The sequence below is a fragment of the Grampus griseus genome (genome assembly GCF_964374135.1).
Source record: "Grampus griseus genome assembly, chromosome: 3".
NCBI classification, from domain to species: Eukaryota; Metazoa; Chordata; class Mammalia; order Artiodactyla; family Delphinidae; genus Grampus; species Grampus griseus.
Window position 1 is genome coordinate 42,646,550 of NC_139019.1, and position 21,307 is coordinate 42,667,856.

The following is a 21,307-nucleotide window of genomic DNA, read 5'->3' on the forward strand; positions in this document are numbered from 1 at the left end:
TTAAGTTCTGATATATGTCATTTTTATCATACAATTCTAAGTATTTCTAAAGTTCCATTGTAATTTTTTTCTTTGCACTATGTTATATAGAAGTGTTTTAGAAATACATTTCCAAATGTAAGAGGATTTTAATCAAGTTTTTTTGGTATTTAATAATTTCTAATTTTTTTAAATTGACGTATACTTGAGTTATAATACCATATTAGTTTCAGGTATATAACAGTGATTTGATTTTTTTTGGGTTACACACCATACAAAGTTAATATAAGACATTGACTATATTTTCTGTGCTATACATTACATCCCTGTAACTTATTTATTTTATAACTGGTAGTTCGTACCTCTTAATCCCCTTCACCTATTTCGTACCTTCCCCCACCCCTCTCCCATCTGGCAAACCACTATTTGTTTTCTGTATCTGTTACTCTTTTCTGTTTTGTGTATTTGTTTGCTTGTTTTGTTTTTTAGATTTCACATATCAGTGAAAATATACAGTATTTGTCTTTCTTTTGGTAACTTCCAAATTGATTGCATTGCAAGTAGAGAATTTTGTGTATATGATATTGATTTTTGAAATTGTTGAATTTGCATTTTGGCCTTCCATGTGGCCAGTTTTTATGAACATTCTATTGTTGAATGTCAACTTCTTTAATGTTTTTAGTTCTGTGAATGTGCACAGTGTTCTGTGAATGACTGTAATTTACCTGTTCTCCTTTGATTTTTTTTTTGACTATTATAGACAATGCTTATAAAAACATCTTTGTGTGTATCTGTTACCATCTGAGTATATCCACAGGGAAAATCATACTAGTATACTTCCAAAAAGTATTTTCTTTTAAAATCAATCAAGATTGATCCAGTTTATAGTTTCAATATTGTATATGATTTGTGCTTGTTTCGCTATGTCCTTGATTAGTCTCAGTATTAGCAAACTGTTTTCCAGTCAGTTGTGGTTGAGAAAATTATATCCTTTTTTTGATTTCCAATTTCTTTGGAAAGTGAGAGACGCTTTTTTTTCTTTCTTTCTTTTGGAGAGAAAGAAAGAATGGGCTTTCTTTTGGAGAGAAAGAAAGAATGGGCTTATTCATAGCCCATTTTTCTACTAGGCTTTTCATCTTTCTTAGTGCTATATAAAATTCTTCCTTTGCCACGTGGATGGCACTTTGAGAAGGTTTAAAGTTTGCTTACCACCAAGGTATTTTTTTTGTTATTTTGACTTGCTTCAAATGTTATTTGCTTTAGAAATGGATGATGGATCTTCTCGAAGAGATCATTTCATGAGAAGCAGATTTGCCGCTGGGAGGAGTTTGGGAAACAGGGGTAAGTATCTTTCCCTAATCTTCTGTTAGATAGTTTTGAATAGTGGAATGAATAGAGGCCTTTATGGCTGTTTAGTGCAAGGTAAAATCTTTTATAACTTAGTGTACAGTAGACTTTGTTGGGATAATGAGTTTTTTTTTTTGATGTCTGTTATTTTTTGCTGCTTTACTTTTTTTTTTTTTGCGGTACGCGGGCCTCTTTACTGCCGCGGCCTCTCCTGCTGCAGAGCACAGGCTCCGGACGCGCAGGCCCAGCGGCCATGGCTCACGGGCCCAGCTGCTCCGCGGCACGTGGGATCCTCCTGGACCGGGGCATGAACCCGTGTCCCCTGCATTGGCAGGCAGACTCTCAACCACTGCGCCACCAGGGAAGCCCGCTGCTTTACTTTTTTTAAGATAGTAGGCAGTAGTTAAATTGATTAGATAGATTGGTTAAAGAGAGTTGCTTCCCAGAGCTTCTTCAGGTGTTGGTGATTATTGTTCCCAACAATTGGCATAGGAGGAATGTTTGTAAAAGCTCCAAAGATTATGGTGTGAAGGACTTCTTTCTTAAGTTTTATATTTCTCAAGAAGAGGAAGTATGGAAAGCAGTTCTGTTAACTCATTAATATTAAGAGGTTGTTTTCCAAAAATTGGAATTTTTTGTTGTTACTTTTAGAACAACCAGTGCTAGATTTGACAGATAATGACCCAGCAAAATACCTTCCTCCAGTCCATTTGATATTAAAATGCTGAAAATATTCTGCACTATGTTTTATTATAGTGCAACAAAATATTTATTATTAGAACCTCAAATTAAATGGTCATATGGATTTTTAAATCAATTTATTTCTTTTATGGGATGCCGTAAGCTAGGGTTAATTGGCAGTTTTAAATATACACGACACTTATTCTTGAATTTATTATTATTTTTTGAAAAACGTCAATCCTTCTAGATATTTTTATTCATTGGAAACTAAAGGTTGATGCGTGTATTTCATTTGCCATTTGGAAAATTTAATATTTTTAGATACAGTTAACATAAATGTGACCTTTTATGTTTTGACATGTTTCTGCTACTAATGGAAATAATTTATTTGTTAAATATGTCTATATACATTTTGTTTTTTAAGCCTGCATATTAAGTAAGAGTCGTTGATGATTTGGAGCATGTAGTTGTGCTAAGAGGTTGAAGTGTGGGTTTTGTTTGCTACTACTAAGATTAGAAATACAAATACCTTAATATTATACTCAGGGAACTATTTAATATTTAGATATATTTTAAAATCCTAATTTAGAATGGGTTATAACTTTTTGATGAAGACTTCTAAACATTGTTGAATAAAGCCTTTTTAAATGAGAAAGCCATCACTGAGAGAGACTTTACTATAAATTGTTAATTCCATATGTTGTAGGTTGAAATACATTAAATTTCTGATCAAAACTCTTTGTAAATGTTAATACTTTAAAAAGTTATCTTTGAAAAGAATCTGAAAAAGAATAAACATATGTGTATGTATAACTGAATCACTTTGCTGTACACCTGAAACTAATGCATTATAAATCATCTGTACTCCAATAAAATTAAAAGAAAAAAAAGCTATCTTTAATACTACATATAATCCTGGAAATTCATAGAAGACCCATGAGTATAACCCCTTTCCCGAATGATCCATTTAACATTTTCGCTGTTTTCAATCTCTGTGATATTTGTTCTCAGAACTTGCATATCTAGTCACATGGTTTTGAAATTGACTCTTAATTGCTTAACATATATATTGATTAGCTTTTTATCTTCTGTGAAGTATGGCCTAAAAAGCCTTAACTTCCTGAATCACACACTTCTTTAGAATCTGATGAAAATACTGATAGTTGCATATATGCAATTTTGCATTTGGCATTAGGAGTTTCACAGATCCCTTAACTCCTCTGAACTAGGATATTACAGATGGAGGTAAGACAGTTTATGAGGATCACAAGATAATGATAGTTAATCCCAATGATAGTTTGAAGTGGCAGTTTATGATGTTTTGGATGTCTGTTCTAAGTTTTTGTTTTAAATACCTGTGCTGCTTGCCATAGCAACTCTGCCCTCAAAATTCTTAATTTAGTGGTAGAGAAACACATGGAAAGAAATATTGCTAAAAAAAGAGATGCACATAGTGTATTGTGGGAATGTGACTGAAGGATTGACTATGGCTGGAGGACTGAAGGAGGACTTCACTGAAGAGGTGGCTTTTGAACCCGGCTTTTGAAGAGTGAAAAGAATTTTGCTAGGAAAAATATGGGAAGTTGTTTTATGAATTAAAATGTTGGGTGTTCAGAGCCATGTAGTGGGGGATAAAGCTAATAAGGCCGATATGAGGACATACTATGGAGGGGTGGGAGGTAAAGGGGAGTGGTATTCATGGCATTTTTTTCTTTATTATGTAGTCCCTTCCTAATTTTAATTTTAAAAAGTGGAAAGACTGAGAGCGACTGAAGTACTAGAAAAATGAATAAGTAACAGAATAATTACAGGACAGCAGTGTAAAATTTTCAGTAGCAATGACTTTCACATAGGGGTATAATGTAAATAGCTATCAGGGTGAGGTTTCAATATATAGAAAATCAGAGTTGAATTTCTTGATTAAAGGTCACTAGTAAAATAACACCTAGTAGACAGTTGTATTTCACCAATAGTATATTTGTTTTTACTTTGGTGTAATTTAATGATTTTAAAAAGTTGCAGGTGTATTTTATCTTTATAAGTTCCTGTACTACTCTCTCCCTGTCCTTGGGAGTTCCCTTAACCCACAGATTCATTTAATTCCTAGTTATTGATGGCACACTTGATTTTGTATGTTGAAGAGTTTTTTAACTTTCTCTGAACTTTTTCAGATCCTGGCGAGTCTAATACAAGAGAGAATACATCCACAGTGGGTGGCTTTAGAGTTGGAAGGAGTTTTGGAAACAGAGGTAACCTGCTTATGATATCGTACAATCAAAACTTAAGTGACCCCAAGTTTTATAGTCTTTGAATTCTGTTTCCCTTTAATATACATAGAAAGTGTGTGCCTTTCCCAAGACTTTGTGGAGATCACAAGGGAGTGCTTTCACTTTCCTAGTCATAGTTTAGAGCAGCAGTTTATGCTGCTTATGCTGCTTTGGATGTGTCTGCTACTCTATTTCGCTTTTTTTTTTCTTTTTAATAGCCATGCTACTTGCTGCAACATCTCTTCAAATTGATTTACCCCACAGGTGAACCCCAGTTCTTTTCTACTATACTCATGACTTGCTTTCCCTGCTCCCACAAGCAAGAGATCTATCTTATACTTCCAAAGGTGAATCTGAGTCGCCATCTTTACTTGAGCAAAGAACCAGTAGAAGCTTTGAAATTACATTTTTTTCCATAAAAACTTTAAAAACTGTAAAGTAGAACTTAGGTAAGAGTTTAAGATCAAGACCAGTAGTGTGTAGGTGGAAGACTTTCTCAAGCATTTTGGAGACCCAGCACTTGACTTTTCTGGGAGAGGTGTATGGAGGGGAAGGGGCAATTGTAGAGGGCAGTAGAACGTAATCCTTTTCTGAACCAACTTCAAAGATTGCAAATATTTAAATGAATAAAATAACTCAAAATTCAAGTTTTGTGATATATAGTCTTTTTGTAGGGATTATCTCTATTTTGAAATTACGTATCTGTTCAAGGAAAAAGTATCATCCAATCATATATTGAGGTCAAAGGGTACTTATTTTTTATATGCTAATTGGGTATTAAATTTCCAAGAGGTTTAATGCTGGAGGGTACATAGGTTTGTTGAACCTGAGATGTTAAATGACTTTATATGTAGACATTTTGCATATATATGTATTTTTAAATTTATTTTTTATTTATTTACTTTTGGCTGTGTTGGGTCTTCATTGCTGCGCAGGCTTTCTCTAGTTGCAGTGAGCGGGGATTACTCTATTGCGGAGCATGGGCTCTAGGCGTGCGGACTTCAGTAGTCGTGGCACACGGGCTCAGGAATTGTGGTTCGCGGGCTCTAGAGCACTGGTTCAGTAGTTGTGGCGCACAGGCTTAGTTGCTCCGCGGCATGTGGGATCTTCCCTGACCAGGGCTTGAACCCGTGTTCCCTGCATTGGCAGACGGATTCTTAACTACTGTGCCACCAGGGAAGTCCCTGCATATAAATTTAACATCTGTCAAACAGTAACTGATTGGTCTCTGTAGTACCAAAGCCATAATTTAATGTATTTTATTATTTAGGTTAGATACTAATTGATAGGCATTGCATATTGACATTAGTTTTTTGTTTTTTTTTTGCGACATGTGGGCCTCTCACTGTTGTGGCCCCTCCCGCTGCGGAGCACAGGCTCCAGACGCGCAGGCTCAGCGGCCATGGCTCACGGGCCCAGCCGCTCCGTGGCATGTGAGATGTTCCCGGACTGGGGCATGAACCCGTGTCCCCTGCATCAGCAGGAGGACTCTCAACCACTGCGCCACCAGGGAAGCCCTGACATTAGTTTTAACTTACATTATTCCCTGAGTATCTCTGCAGTAAAGATCATTTTATCAAGACTCAAATTTTTAAAATTTTATGAAATGTTTTGATGGATGCTTTTAAAATGAATTTTAGAGATATATCTATATGCTCCAGAGATGCATAAATCTGGAGATACAAGTTTTTATTAAATGAGAAATTTGAAAGCAGAGCTTGATGAAAGATTGTTTCTTTAAAATTTTATAAACAAAAAGAAGTTGGCAGAATTTCCTTGTTATTGAGAAGGGGAAAATTATTGAATATTGAATTATAATTTAGTTGTATTGTCCTCCAGCAGATGAAGAGATTACAAGTTAATTTATAAAGTTTAAAAAGTTTTTATATTTTGAATAGAAAGTACATAGTGGTTATAGTGATATAAATACACACACACAGCCATGTACGTATAGAGGAATATGTGACATTTGAGGTAATATAAGATTGGCTGGTATTTTAATAAACTGACACAGGAAGAAGTTGTCATACAATGTGTATGAATTCTCATTCACTATTTATATATACAGTTGTATGTGGTTTATACTGTTTTAAAGGGGCATCAAGACTAGAAGTCCCTGTAAAGAGAGTGTTTCTTTGTTTCTATGTTTCTCTTTCTTTCTCTCTTTCTTTCTTTCTTCTACAAAGGTATAGGTAATTGTTGTTTTCAGAAATGTGCAAGTTTAATTTTATATTTTTTGTAGGTTTTTCAAATAACAAGTTTGAAGAAGGTGATAGCTCTGGTTTCTGGAGAGGTAAGTTCATTGTTTTTTGTAGTGACTTTAAGAATTTAGTGTCCAGAGTACATGCTAAAGAGAAACTAAGATTAATTATCTTAGTCTGTTCCAGTTCTATTTTATTTAAACCCATTTTATAAAGCAGCTATAGCCAGAGCCTTAACCAAGAGTTCAGCCATCCTAATTTGGCCTATTGTCACCTGCCTTAATTAATCTATAAAGTGCAACTTTTGAATGCTGTGCTTCCTTAAGAAAAAGAGGATAGTAGAAAGAGCAAGTCAAGAATCAGAATTTCAATAAAGATGTAAAAAAAAAAAAAGAATAACTAAAACAATTTGTGAAGGAAGATTAAAATGGGAGGAATTAATCTACCCAATTTCAAGATTTTGCAGTAATGATGGAGGGTAGATACATAGATCAATGGAATGGAATAGAGAACCCAGAAATAGACTGACATAAATACATTTTACTTGTTTTTGACAGCAGTGCAAAAGCTATCAAGGAAGAATAGACTTTTCAAAAAATGGTACTGAAACAGTTGGACATCCCTCAACAAAAACAAACAAAAAATGAACCTTAACCTAAACCTCCACACCTTACATAAAAATTAAGTCAAAGTGGATCATAATCTTAAATGTAAAAGCAGGACATTTTTAGAAAAAAAAATAGAAAATCTTTGGCATCTAGAACTAGGTGAATAATTCTTAGACTTGACACTGCAAGTATGATCAATAAAAGCAAAAACTGATAAATTGAATCTCATCAAAATGAGTTAAAAATGCTTCATAGAAGATCCTTTTAAGTGGATGAAAACTAAAATTACACAGTGGGAAAACATATGTGAAAATCCCATATGAGACAAATGACTTGTATCTATAATATACAAAGAACCCTCCAAACAACTTGAAAAAATCCAACTAGAAAATAGGCAGAAGACAGGAACAGACATTTCATGGAAGAGAATATACACATGGCAAAGAAGCACATGAAAAGATGCTCAACATCATTAGCCATTAGGGAAATGCAAATTAAGACCATAATGAGATATCAGAGAATAACTAAAATTAAAGTATAGTGACAACATCAAATGCTGGTGAGTACGTATAAAAATTATATCACATCACTGGTTGGAAAATAAAATGGTTTTAGCCACTCTGAAAAAAAAAAACGAATCAGAATTCCAGTTTCATATATAAATATAGTTTGAGACATATAGGTCTTTATTCAGATTCATGAGACTGTGGATCACTGCTGAAATCAAAGACATTTCTGTCAAAGGTACTGACACTCTGGTTTGGAGGAATACAGAGAATGATGAGAATAGAGTAATGTTACCATAAGGTAGACTACAATAATTAACATTACTCTTCCAGGAGAGCCTGGTTGAGTAGATTTGGGTGAGGCCCTGGAACCTGTATTTAAAAAGCATCCCTGGTGACTCTGATGCCTCTTTTGTTTGGTAACCACTGATCTATGGAATCTTTATAACATAATACACTTTGGAGTTCCAAACTTTGTTTCATGTCCCTGCTCTGCTATCTGCTAGTTGAATAACATAGAACGAGTTGCTTAATTTCTCGGAGCCACAATTTCCTCTTCTGTAGAATGGAGACCATTCATTTTGTAGCTTGATAGGCACACTAAATGAGAATGTGTGTAAAAGCACGAAGCTTAGTCCCAGACACATTCATGGTAACCAGTAAATGTCATCTATCTTCATTAAATATTTGAAACTTGATCTTTTTTTTTTCTTTTTTTTGAAACTTGATCTTAACTGTGATTCTCAAAATCAAAACCAAACCTAGACCTGATCACCTTAAAACCCTTTTGGAACATGGTGGGGTTTTAATATATCAGTTAAGACTGCTTCTCCAAACTACTCTGTCTCATTCTCCCTGCTTTTGTCTGCTTTTTCTCCTATCCTCTTTTAATGAAAACATATGTAACATACAGCTAATATTTGAGAGAAGAAAAACATCACCATTTTTATCCTTTTCCATTTCTCCTTGTCCTAGTTTTCCAACTTTTAATTAGTATTCAAGATCATTTCTACTCACCAAAGACATTCCTTCCTCCCCAGTTGACTCTTTAGTGATGAGCCAGAGTGCTTTTGAGCACAAATTCCAATTTCTCACAGCACTTGAGAGAACTTCTCTCCTCCAAAATGGTCTACTTTCTTCCTTTGATCTATTTACTTCTTTTTTTTTTAACATCTTTATTGGAGTATAATTGCTTTACAATGGTGTGTTAGTTTCTGCTTTATAACAAAGTGAATCAGTTATACATATGTTCCCATATCTCTTCCCTCTTGTGTATCCCTCCCCCCCCACCCTTCCTTTCCTTATTTACTTCTATTCTCAGTTTTAGTTCCCCTATACTAAAAAACTGTGTATATTCCTAAAAATTTCTTTCACTCTCACAGTTGTTGGCAAGCCCAGGAGCAGGTTTTGCTATCATTATAGAAGCTTTTTCTCTGCACACAGATGTATAGAGTGTTCTGTGGTTATTTTCTCTGCAATCTCATGTCCCATAGCTGGTATAGTATGGCGATAAGGAGCTCAGACACCTTGGATTTGAGACCCAGATGCTCCTCCTGTCAGTTGTATTATCTTAAAAAATTCTGCATTTCTTTTTCTTTGTTTATAATTTGAGGATAATACCCACCTCGTAAGGTTTTTGTGAGGACTTAAAAACTTAAAACAGACTTCATTTAGAGCAGTGCCAGACAGATACTAAGTTCTATTTGTTGTTATTACTATTATTTTTATATAATTAATAGATTATAACTGATCTTGGGATCATCGTCTCATTTTTGTTTGCGCTTGGCTTTATTTTTTAAGCTACAGAAATAATTTTTTTAATTTTTAATTTTGAAATCATTTGACTCAAAAGAAGTTCCGAAAATAGTACAGAGGGTTTACTCCACCCTTCTTCTTCTAATGTAATTGTACCCTTCACCCAACTGCTAATGTCATCAGCCTATTTTAATTCCCAGTGTGGTAAAAATAGCTTTGGGCTTGTTTTAGAACAGTTGGCCAAAGATTATATGAGACCTTTTTCTCCATGTCAGGCCCCAGATTAATTCATAGTTTTTTTTTTTCTGTAAGGCAATAAATATTAGCTAACGTCATCATTATTCCAGAATTATTATTCCAAGTATCTTTCCAAAATTCTTTCTTTACTGTTCAGCACGCTTGTCATATTATATCTTGCTTCTAAGAAAGTTGTCTTGATGTTAGATGGCTCTTCAGGAATATTTGTCAGTTGTTGATGTCAGCTCAAATAGGAGCCTGCAACAAGAGCTCTGGGCCATTGTTTATTACAAAACAATATTAATTGAGTAGATTAGTACTTTTGCGCAGAAACTTATCTGATAGCTTCTAATCTGTTCAGCCATTTGTGTCATCACTGGGACCTAAAGTTCTCAGGTGCTAAACGTTAGTGATATGTACAAAGATCCCTTGAAACCATCTCGGTATTTCCCAAACATGGCTTTATTGGAATCTTCTAGAAAGCTTAAAGTTATTACTAAAAGTTATAATTTTTTAATTTAGAAAAATCATCCATTCCTTGCTGTCACTCTACACGTTCAAAATAAACATCTCTGGGAGTGGGCTCTTTCCAACTTACTAATAATTTTTAGGCAGCCTTCAGTGTAGTGATCCTCATACCACTATTTAGAAACCCTGGTAATGTTACTTGATAATGTCACTAAAAACAGAAAACCAGGATATCCCCCAATTTCTCCATTAAGATGAATGGGAGAAAGTTTGCATATATTAAAAAAACACTGACATCTCAGATTTATTAAGAAAGGCAAGTTACAGAAATAATGATGACGTTATAAGAAGAACAGTCATGCATTTCTGAGATCCCCACTACTTAATGGTTAGATATTTCTGAAACTGTTTCTACTTAAACTGATATTTATGAAATTCTTATTTTTTGGCTGTGCTCAGAATTTGACAAATTATACGCTTAACATTTAATATTTAGATATATTAGGTGATTTCTATAGGGAATTGACTGAATAATGTCTTTGTATTTCTGTGGTTACAATTATTTTAAAAATTAAAATGTTCATATTTTAACTTATAAAGATTTTTATTTTTTCTTACTAATTTCTCTTGTGATAGTGCTATTCTTTAGATGCTACATTAATGTAAATACTAAAGTAATTATTTAGATGCTATTCACGTTAAATTTTTATTCAAGAGTCTAATAATGACCGTGAAGATAATCAAACACGGAACAGAGGGTTTTCCAAGAGAGGCGGTAAGGACCATGTTTTGGAACAATTTGTACTTAAGACAGAGATACGAAACTGAAAACTACATTCCTTTTTATGGCTGAATACTACTATTCCATTGTATGTGTACTTTTTTTGTTTGTTTTTGCGGTACGCGGGCCTCTCACTGTTGTGGCCTCTCCTGTACTTTTTAAAATCCATTCATCTGTTGATGTACACTTGGGTTTCTTACTACTTTTGGCTGTTTTGAGTAATGCTTATGTGAACATTAATATACAGTTATCTGTTTGAGTCGCTGTTTTTGCATTTTTGGGGTATATGTCTAGAAGTGGAATTGCCAGGGAATGGGACTGTGGTAAGTTAAAATATGCCACAAAATCACTGCTCTTACCAAGAATCAGCCTTTTTTTTTTTTAACATCTTTATTGGAGTATAATTGCTTTACAGTGGTGTGTTAGTTTCTGTTTTATACAAAGTGAATCAGTTATACATATACATATGTTCCCATATCTCTTCCCTCTTAGATCTCCCTCCCTCCCACCCTCCCTATTGCACCCCTCTAGGTGGTCACAAAGCACCGAGCTGATCTCCCTGTGCTATACGGCTGCTTCCCACTAGCTATCTATTTTACGTTTGGTAGTGTATATATGTCCATGCCACTCTCTCACTTTGTCACAGCTTCCCCTTCCCCCTTCCCATATCCTCAAGTCCATTCTCTAGTAGGTCTGTGTCTTTCTTCCCGTCTTACCCCTAGTTTCTTCATGACCTTTTTATTTTTTCTTAGATTCCATATATATGTGTTAGCATACGGTATTTGTTTTTCTCTTTCTGACTTACTTCACTCTGTATGACAGACTCTAGGTCCATCCACGTCACTACAAATATCTCAATTTCATTTCTTTTTATGGCTGAGTAATATTCCATTGTATATGTGTGCCACATCTTATTTTTTTGTTTCTTTTTTCTTTTTTTTTTTTTTTGCGGTACGCAGGCCTCTCACTGTTGTGGCCTCTCCCGTTGCGGAGCACAGGCTCCGGACCCGCAGGCTCAGCGGCCATGGCTCATGGGCCCAGCTGCTCGCGGCATGTGGGATCTTCCCGGACCGGGGCACGAACCCGTGTCCCCTGTATCGGCAGGCGGACTCTCAACCACTGTGCCATCAGGGAAGCCCTGTGCCACATCTTCTTTATCCATTCATCCAATGATGGACACTTAGGTTGCTTCCATGTCCTGGCTATTGTAAATAGAGCTGCAGTGAACATTTTGGTACATGACTCTTTTTGAATTACCGTTTTCTCAGGGTATATGCCCAGTAGTGGGATTGCCGGGTTGTATGGTAGTTCTATTTTTAGTTTTTTAAGGAGCCTCCATACTGTTCTCCATAGTGGCTGTATCAATTTACATTCCCACCAACAGTGCAAGAGGGTTCCCTTTTCTCCACACCCTCTCCAGCATTCATTGTTTGTAGATTTTTTGATGATGGCCATTCTGACCGGTGTGAGGTGATATCTCATTGTAGTTTTGATTTGCATTTCTCTAATGATTAATGATGTTGAGCATTCTTTCATGTGTTTGTTAGCAATCTGTATATCTTCTTTGGAGAAATGTCTATTTAGGTCTTCTGCCCATTTTTGGATTGGGTTTGTTTTCTTGTTATTGAGCTGCATGAGCTGCTTGTAAATCTTGAAGATTAATCCTTTGTCAGCTGCTTCATTTGCAAATATTTTCTCCCATTCTGAGGGTTGTCTTTTGGTCTTCTTTATGGTTTCCTTTGCTGTGCAAAAGCTTTCAAGTTTCATTAGGTCCCATTTGTTTATTTTTGTTTTTATTTCCACTGTAGGAGGTGGGTCAAAAAGGATCTTGCTGTGATTTATGTCATAGAGTGTTCTGCCTATGTTTTCCTCTAACAGTTTGATAGTGCCTGGCCTTAATTTAGGTCTTTAATCCATTTTGAGTTTATTTTTGTGTATGGTGTTAAAGTGTTCTAATTTCATTCTTTTACATGTAGCTGTCCAGTTTTCCCAGCACCACTTACTGAAGAGGCTGTCTTCTCCACTGTGTATTCTTGCCTCCTTTATCAAAGATAAGGTGACCATATGTACGTGGGTTTATCTCTGGGCTTTCTATCCTGTTCCATTGATCTATATATCTGTTTTTGTGCCAGTATTGTACTGTCTTGATTACTGTAGCTTTGTAGTATAGTCTGAAGTCAGGGAGCCTGAATCCTCCAGCTCCTTTTTTCGTTCTCAAGATTGCTTTGGCTCTTCGGGGTCTTTTGTGTTTCCATACAAATTGTGAAATTTTTTGTTCTAGTTCTGTGAAAAATGCCAGTGGTAGTTTGATAGGGATTGCATTGAATCTGTAGATTGCTTTGGGTAGTAGAGTCATTTTCACAATGTTGATTCTTCCCATCCAAGAACATGGTATATCTCTCCATCTATTTGTATCATCTTCAATTTCTTTCATCCGTGTCTTATAATTTTCTGCATACAGGTCTTTTGTCTCCTTAGGTAGGTTTATTCCTAGATATTTTATTCTTTTTGTTGCAATGGTAAATGGGAGTGTTTTCTTAACTTCATTTTCAGATTTTTCATCATTAGTGTATAGGAATGCCAGAGATTTCTGTGCCTTAATTTTGTATCCTGCTACTTTACCAAATTCATTGATTAGCTCTAGTAGTTGTCTGGTAGCATCTTTAGGATTCTCTACGTGTAGTATCATGTCATCTGCAAACAGTGACAGCTTTACTTCTTCTTTTCTGATTTGGATTCCTTTTATTTCTTTTTCTTCTCTGATGGCTGTGGCTAAAACTTCCAAAACGATGTTGAGTAATAGTGGTGAGAGTGGGCAACCTTTTCTTGTTCCTGATCTTAGTGGAAATGGTTTCAGTTTTTCACCACTGAGAATGATGTTGGCTGTGGGTTTCTCGTATATGGCCTTTATCATGTTGAGGAAAGTTCCCTCCCTCTATGCCTACTTTCTGGAGGGTTTTTATCACAAATGGGTGTTGAATTTTGTCGAAAGCTTTCTCTGCATCTATTGAGATGATCCTATGGTTTTTCTCCTTCAGTTTGTTAATATGGTGTATCACGTTGATTGATTTGAGTATATTGAAGAATCCTTGCATTCCTGGAATAAACCCCACTTGATCATGGTGCATGATCCTTTTAATGTGCTGTTGGATTCTTTTTGCTAGTATTTTGTTGCGGATTTTTGCATCTATGTTCATCAGTGATATTGGCCTGTAGTTTTCTTTCTTTGTGACATCTTTGTCTGGTTTTGGTATCAGGGTAATGGTGGCCTTGTAGAATGAGTTTGGGAGTATTCCTCCCTCTGCTATATTTTGGAAAGTTTAAGAAGGATAGGTGTTAGGTCTTCTCTAAATGTTTGATAGAATTCACCTGTGAAGCCATCTGGTCTTGGGCTTTTGTTTGCTGGAAGATTTTTTTTTTTCTTTTTTTTGCTGTACGCGGGCCTTTCACTGTTGTGGCCTCTCCTGTTGCAGAGCACAGGTTCCAGACATGCAGGCCCAGCGGCCATGGCTCACGGGTACCAGCCGCTCCGCGGCATGTGGGATCTTCCCGGACCAGGGCACGAACCCGTGTCCCCTGCATCGGCAGGTGGACTCTCACCCACTTCGACACCAGGGGAGCCCTGCTGGAAGATTTTTAATCACAGTTTTAATTTCAGTGCTTGTGATTGGTCTGTTCATATTTTCTATTACTTCCTGGTTTAGTCTCGGTAGATTGTACATTTCCAAGAATTTGTCCATTTCTTCCAGGTTGTCCATTTTATTGGCATACAGTTGCTTGTAGTAATCTCTCATGATCCTTTGTATTTCTGCAGTGTCGGTTGTTACTTCTTCTTTTTCATTTGTAATTCTATTGATTTGAGTCTTCACCCTTTTTTTCTTGATGAATCTGGATAATGTTTTATCAATTTTGTTTATCTTCTCAAAGAACCAGCTTTTAGTTTTATTGATCTTTGCTCTCGTTTCCTTCATATCTTTTTCATTTATTTCTGATCTGATCTTTATGATTTCTTTCCTTTTGCTAACTTTGGGTTTTTTTGGTTCTTCTTTCTCTAATTGCTTTAGGTGCAAGGTTAGGTTGTTTATTCGAGATGCTTCCTGTTTCTTAAGGTAGGATTGTATTGCTATAAACTTCCCTCTTAGAACTGCTTTTGCTGCCTCCCATAGGTTTTGGGTCATCGTGTCTCCATTGTCATTTGTTTCTAGGTGTTTTTTGATTTCTTCTGTGATCACTTCGTTATTAAGTAGTGTATTGTTTAGCCTCCACGTGTTTGTATTTTTTACACATCTTTTCCTGTAATTGATATCTAGTCTCACAGCCTTGTGGTCAAAATCACTGCTCTTACCAAGAATCTGCCTTTTTTAAAAAAAAAGAAATGTTCCTTGGGTTGATGCAAGTCCTTGTTGAATTTTCAGTTTGGAAAATGTTAATTCTAACAGTTTTTTCAATTTTTTTTCTTCTTTGGAGTAGCAGCATTTGGAGTCCCTTACTTTGCCATTTTCATTGATATCAGTGATACATACCATTTAATAATTTTCATTTTGTTTGCTGGTGTATAGAAATACAATTAACTTTTGTATATTGAAGGTTCAGTAACGTCACTAAACTTATGGTAAGTACTTTTTCTTCCCATGGATTGTGGAAATACCCTGTTAATGGTGCAGTTGTGGCAACTTTGAGTGTTTTACAACTGTCATTTTTTCCTTTTAGTCATTTTTAGTTTTTACTCCCAAAGCAAGTAGCAGGTTTTTAAAATACTGTAGTATATCTATTTATACTAATGAAGTTGAACATTTATAGGTCACATACAGCGTTTCTTTTTAGTAACTATCTGTTAATGGCTTAAAATATTAAAGTCATTGAATTATGCAAGACTTGAATTAACTTGACCACCATGTCCCCAGTATTTCTTTCTTGTTGTTTTGTGTTGTTTTTGCGTGTATGTTTTAATATTATAGGCTGTCAAGATGGAAATGATTCAGAAGCTTCAGGGTCATCCAGAAGAGGTGGAAGAGGTAGTTTCCGAGGTTGCTGTGGAGGGTTTGTTCTAGGAAGTCCAAGTTAGTGGTGGATTGCAAATAGTGTGTTCATTTATTACGAAAGAAATGATAAAAAATAATACTTATCATATAAGGTTGTTATGATGATTATATGAGAATAGTTAAGCATACTGGTTGGTACATAATCACTTATATTGTATAAAATATTATTTTTTAGACACATGTAATTCCTTACAGTTAAGTGGGAATATATGAATCTTTTTAGCAGTGTGTGTGACTCATTTCTTTAATATTACATACTGTGAAGCATTTTAGAGCTTTGATAAAGATGGCTGACCTTACAAATAGGTGGCCTTCTCTATGGCTCTGTGTCCCATTATACCTCTTTTATACCAATGTGGCTTTCTACCTAAATTCTACCAGTCATCATTCCTTGGTGCTAAGGTATTGTTTTCTGAAGTCACTGTTGGAATGCATTTGTCACTTAACAGAGGAGGACAGAATAGTGGAAGCTAAAAACATAAATTGTAATAATGATTTAATAGATGTACAGTGGATTAGTGAATTGTCACTTTAAAAAAAGTGAAGGGATCTGGAGGGTTGCTGTTCAGGACTGATAAAGTTTGATTTGGGAACTGTGGGTGCAAGGGGTGCTTTTCCGGAGAATAAGCAGTGAGATTATGTAATGTGAAATTTCTGGGGGCAGTAACCATGCTGTTTTTCAGAGGTAATTTAACTTTTGCTTATATCATATTTTGGTGTAGTATTGACCCTAACTACTTTTATAAAATAATTTTAATAAAATAAAAATTTTAAGGAAGTAATTTGTAATTGAAGGAAATAATTTGTGGAGAAATTCTTTTGTGTGCTTCCTAGAAAAATACTGTAATTCCTGTTAAATTTAGATTATTTTATTCTGCATCTTTTTAACTTATGGCACCATAAGTTGATTTTTTTTCTTTGCTGCATGATTTAAAAGCTTCTTAAAAGTAACATAATCTAAATTTATTATCTGTAAATCTAGATAGCAAATATGAACAAGATGAGGGGACCCAGTGCACTGGTGGCATTTTTGGCTCTAGAAGATCAGCATTAACTGGTGTAGGTGAGAAATAGAATTTATTACTGAATATTAATCATTCACATTTGCTTTTATCTCTAGGATTAATAAACCTAATATATATGTTTAAGTGTACTAGATTGGCTCATGATTTTCTCTGCTTTTTAGATTTGTAGGCAAAAATACATGGACAGTTTTGCCTCCCTTACAAAGTTTGTGCTCTGTGAATTATTTCTTCTTTCTTATCTACCATTTAATTTGAATTATAAATTATACTTTTAATTGGAGGAAGGAAAATTAAGTTTGCTTTGATTTCAAAGAAAGGATTCTGAGTTAGGGGATTTGAGGAGAAAGTGAAAAAAAGGAACATAATTATTGACGAAAAATGTTGAAATGTGGATAAATAAACTGTGGTACTAAAAAGAAATGAGCTATTAAGGTATGAAAAGACATAGAGGAACCTTAAATATGTATTCCTGAGTGAAAGAAGCCAATCTGAAAAGGCTACATACTGTATGATTCCAGCTATATGAAATTCAGGAAAAGGCAAAACTATAAGAAGAAGGGTGAAAAAAATAGGTGGTTGCTAGGGGTTGGGGGAAGGGATGAATAGGCAGAGCACTGAGGATTTTTAGGGCAGTGAAGTTACTTTGTATGATACTGTAATGGTGGAGACATGCCATTATACATTTGTCCAAACATAAAGAATGTATAATACCAGGAGTGAACTGTAATGTAAATGATGGACTTTGGGTGATTATGATGTGTCAGTGTAGGTTCATCAATTGTAACAAATTACCTCTTTGGTGGAGGATGTTGATAATGGGGGGAGGCCATGCAGGTGTGGGGATAGGAGGTATATGGGACATCTCTGTACTTTCTGCTTAATTTTTCTGTGAACCTAAAACTGCCCTAAAAAAAATGAAGTCTTTAAACAAAATGTTCAAATGAGAAAAAGGTTTAAGTATAGAATTAAGAGATGGGTGGATTAAGGGACTAGAATTCTGAGTAATTACTCAGTATTTGAAAAGAAATAGCTATATGGTTTATGTGCTTGAGGAGGAGCTGTGATTTCTCTAAATCTTCTGTAAAACAATGCCTTACAGGTAAGGGTGACACTTATCAAAGCAGAAGTGGTAGTGGAAGTGGACGAGGTGAGTTCTTATCTGGTTTACCTGTAAGTGGTTAAAATTACTGTAATCGAAGCTTAATTTTTGAAGTTAAAGGTAACTGTTGCTGCTTTTATACACTTTGTGGAGTATGCATTTGCACAGCCAGTTTTGGGGAGTTGTTTACTACTACTCTTTAATCCAACAATTCTGTTATAGGAATTACATACTGTAGGTGTATTTGCTCAGTACATGTAAAAGTGTGTTCACTGCAGCTTCATTTATAATAAGTAAAAACTGAAAACCACCTAAAAACTCATCAGTCTGTTTAATAAATGATATAACCATAAAATGGGAGATACCATGCAGATGTTAAAGATTGAGATGTAATCTATATGTATAAATTCTTACTAAAATAATGTTTTTTCTTATGAGATAGTTATTTGGCTTGGCATAGGGGATAAAGAAAGTTCAGTATAGATGATTTTATACTATGAAAAAATTTTTCAGAGTTAAAAATATTTAAATGTCATATAAAAGTTGAAATGTTTTCCAGACTAGTAAAACCATAAAGCTTGTTTGATGTCTCTGAAAAATTCTTAGTGATCATTATTAGTCCCCACTTCCTTCCTTTGGATTCCTGGATTCTTCACTATAGAAAAAGATTATTAATGGCTAAACCGTATCTTCTACAAATGCTCAGATGTTGTTTGAAAAAGGATTTCAAGACCTATGGACATACAGGACAAGAAAATTAGCTCACATGTAAAGATGCTATATCTAGTTAGCCTTTCAAATCTAATGCAGTCCTTGTTCTTTTTTTGTGATAGTACCTGAAAGTGGCACAATAGATGACTCCTTGTCTAAAGATCAGAAAGATAGTGTATAGAAAGGAGTCAACACGGCAGACCTGACTGCTGTTCTTTGAAAGACCTGGCTTCTGAGAACTTGAATTTAGGGTTCTCACCACTCTTAACTGGTGTGAGTGGCTCACTGTGCCTAAACAGTTTGTACAACTGTGTGGTTTATGCTGAATACCTGCTTTTCTTCTGGGAGTCTGGAAGTTTGGTACATGCCAGGCAGAAGGTTCCTGCATTATCAGCACCTCATAAGAACCCTGGATATTGAACCTCTAATGGGTTTCTCTGGTAGACAGCATTTCCAACATGTTGTCACAACTTGTCCTGTGTGATACCAGTGGAAGAGACTCTTGAAAGCTCGGTTGCCTGGTTTTCTCTGGACTTTTCCCTGTACACCTTTTTCCTTTGCTGATTTTGCTCCCTATCCTTTCTATGTAATAAGTCACAGCCATGGTTATGACTATATTCTGAGTCCTAGCAAATCATAGAACCTATGGGTTGTAGTGGGGACATCCCAACAAAGATGGATTTTTAGTTCCTTTTAGAAAATACATTCTTTTGCTGAGGAATATAGGGATTAGGAAAGAGACATAACAGTTTAAATGAAAGAATACTAATATGTTATAACAGTGTAATCATAAAATCAGCATGTTGAATGCTAAGGAAACAAAATGTTCAGGGTTCTATTTATCTTAATTGTGTCAAGTATTATTTGTACGAAGGGACTTCATGCATTTTCAGAACTTTTTCTCTTTGAAGATAAGCAGTGAAAAGAAAGATGTGCATAATCTTGTATCTTGACTGTATCTTGTGGATTTCTTTAATAGGTGGTTACAAAGGTTTAAATGAAGAAGTAATTACAGGCTCTGGAAAGAGTAAGTTTTACTTTAGATAAGGTATTTGATTTTTATAGTGAGCATTCTTTTACCCTTCGATTTTTAAGAACATTTATCTGTTTTTCGATTTGATTCCTTTTAAGATTCTTGGAAGTCAGAAGCTAAAGGAGGAGAAAGTGGTGACACTCAAGGTATATTAATTTTTGTGTGATCCACATGAGTGTATATTGCATTTTAATACAAATACAGAATATTTAAAAACAGAGGTAACTTTTTAAAATTTGAAGTGAAAACTTTAATGGTAAACATTGGGAATTACTACAGTATTTAAAATTTGAGTTTGTCAGTTTTTGTATGTTTTCCCTCTTATTTTTATTCTAGTCCTTGTAATGTAAATTTTCTTTTTAAATTCTAAGGACCAAAAGTGACCTACATACCACCTCCTCCACCTGAGGATGAGAACTCCATCTTTGCACATTATCAGACAGGCATAAACTTTGACAAATATGATGCTATTCTTGTAGAAGTATCTGGACATGATGTACCACCAGCAATTCTGGTCAGTGTAATAATTGTTTCTATAATGACTGTGTAGCAAACTTCGGTTTTTAAAAATTTAGTACATTTCTTTAAGTTGGTATTAAAGAATACAAAAATTTCATCTTATTCTCTAATGTCTTAGGTTGGAAATTTAGAACCATGACTACCATCTACATTAGAATTAATTGCTATGTTGAAAGGGAGGGTACTATATTTCCTCCCCACCTCCCAAAACCAGGATGAGAACTTTATTTAAATTCACTAAAAAGGATACTTTTCCTAGAGATCAAGATTTCTGCTTCCTAAGTGTGTGAGAAAGTGTGTCTTAGGGGAGTGGCTTTCTAAGGAGTGGGGGAGCCCAGAGTCCCTTGTTGGTAATGAACCATTTTTACTGATTAGAGTTATTTGTATCTCACAGGTTTTAAGGGGACAGAAAAGAGTTTCTAGAACCACTGTCTATACGGAATATTCCTTAATTCTATCAAGTAATAACATACAGATTCTGGATACTACTTTTGAGTGGGGGCATATTTGTAAAGTTAACATAGTATATAAAGTGGAATTAACAACTTGAAACTAATTCAAATAGAATATGTTTATGGAATGACCTGTATATGATATATGGAATTTAATCACTGCCACCTGCTTTTTTTTAGACTTTTGAAGAAGCTAATCTTTGTCAGACACTGAATAGCAACATTGCTAAAGCTGGTTATACTAAGCTTACTCCTGTGCAAAAATACAGTATTCCTATTATACTAGGAGGAAGAGATTTGATGGCTTGTGCTCAGACAGGGTCTGGAAAGACTGTAAGTCACTTTCCTGCATGTATTCTGCCCCATATTCAAACTGCTACTTTTTGAACTTTGGTTCTTCCCAAGTAGAAGATTTCAGTGAACTGTCATAAATATTCATGTGTGTTTGCTTCTGATTTCTGGTTTTATTGAGGTTTGTGTGCTTCTGAAGAAAGAATTTTGAACTATTTCCAGAGTACTTCATAGATTTTTAATCTCTAAGTGTGGTCAGCTTTTTCTGTGCAACATAGTATCTAAAACAAAATGATTGAGGGTCA

General features: G+C 35.1%; 1 protein-coding gene across 2 annotated transcripts in view; it reads left to right on the forward strand.

The window, feature by feature from the left end:
- Positions 1–21,307, forward strand: part of DDX4 (DEAD-box helicase 4) — a gene marked incomplete at its 5' end in the record, with an annotated part of 67,212 nt that overhangs the window by 24,651 nt on the left and 21,254 nt on the right. The window contains 11 exons of one of the 2 annotated variants that reach the window (XM_082651644.1): positions 1,243–1,320; positions 4,179–4,256; positions 6,517–6,567; positions 10,765–10,824; positions 15,789–15,894; positions 16,859–16,935; positions 17,997–18,044; positions 19,687–19,734; positions 19,839–19,886; positions 20,112–20,254; positions 20,892–21,044. In XM_082651644.1, coding sequence (XP_082507770.1) covers positions 1,243–1,320; positions 4,179–4,256; positions 6,517–6,567; positions 10,765–10,824; positions 15,789–15,894; positions 16,859–16,935; positions 17,997–18,044; positions 19,687–19,734; positions 19,839–19,886; positions 20,112–20,254; positions 20,892–21,044 — 890 coding nt within the window. The remainder of the gene's footprint in view (positions 1–1,242; positions 1,321–4,178; positions 4,257–6,516; positions 6,568–10,764; positions 10,825–15,788; positions 15,895–16,858; positions 16,936–17,996; positions 18,045–19,686; positions 19,735–19,838; positions 19,887–20,111; positions 20,255–20,891; positions 21,045–21,307) is intronic. The other variant, XM_082651645.1, reaches the window with a different exon arrangement.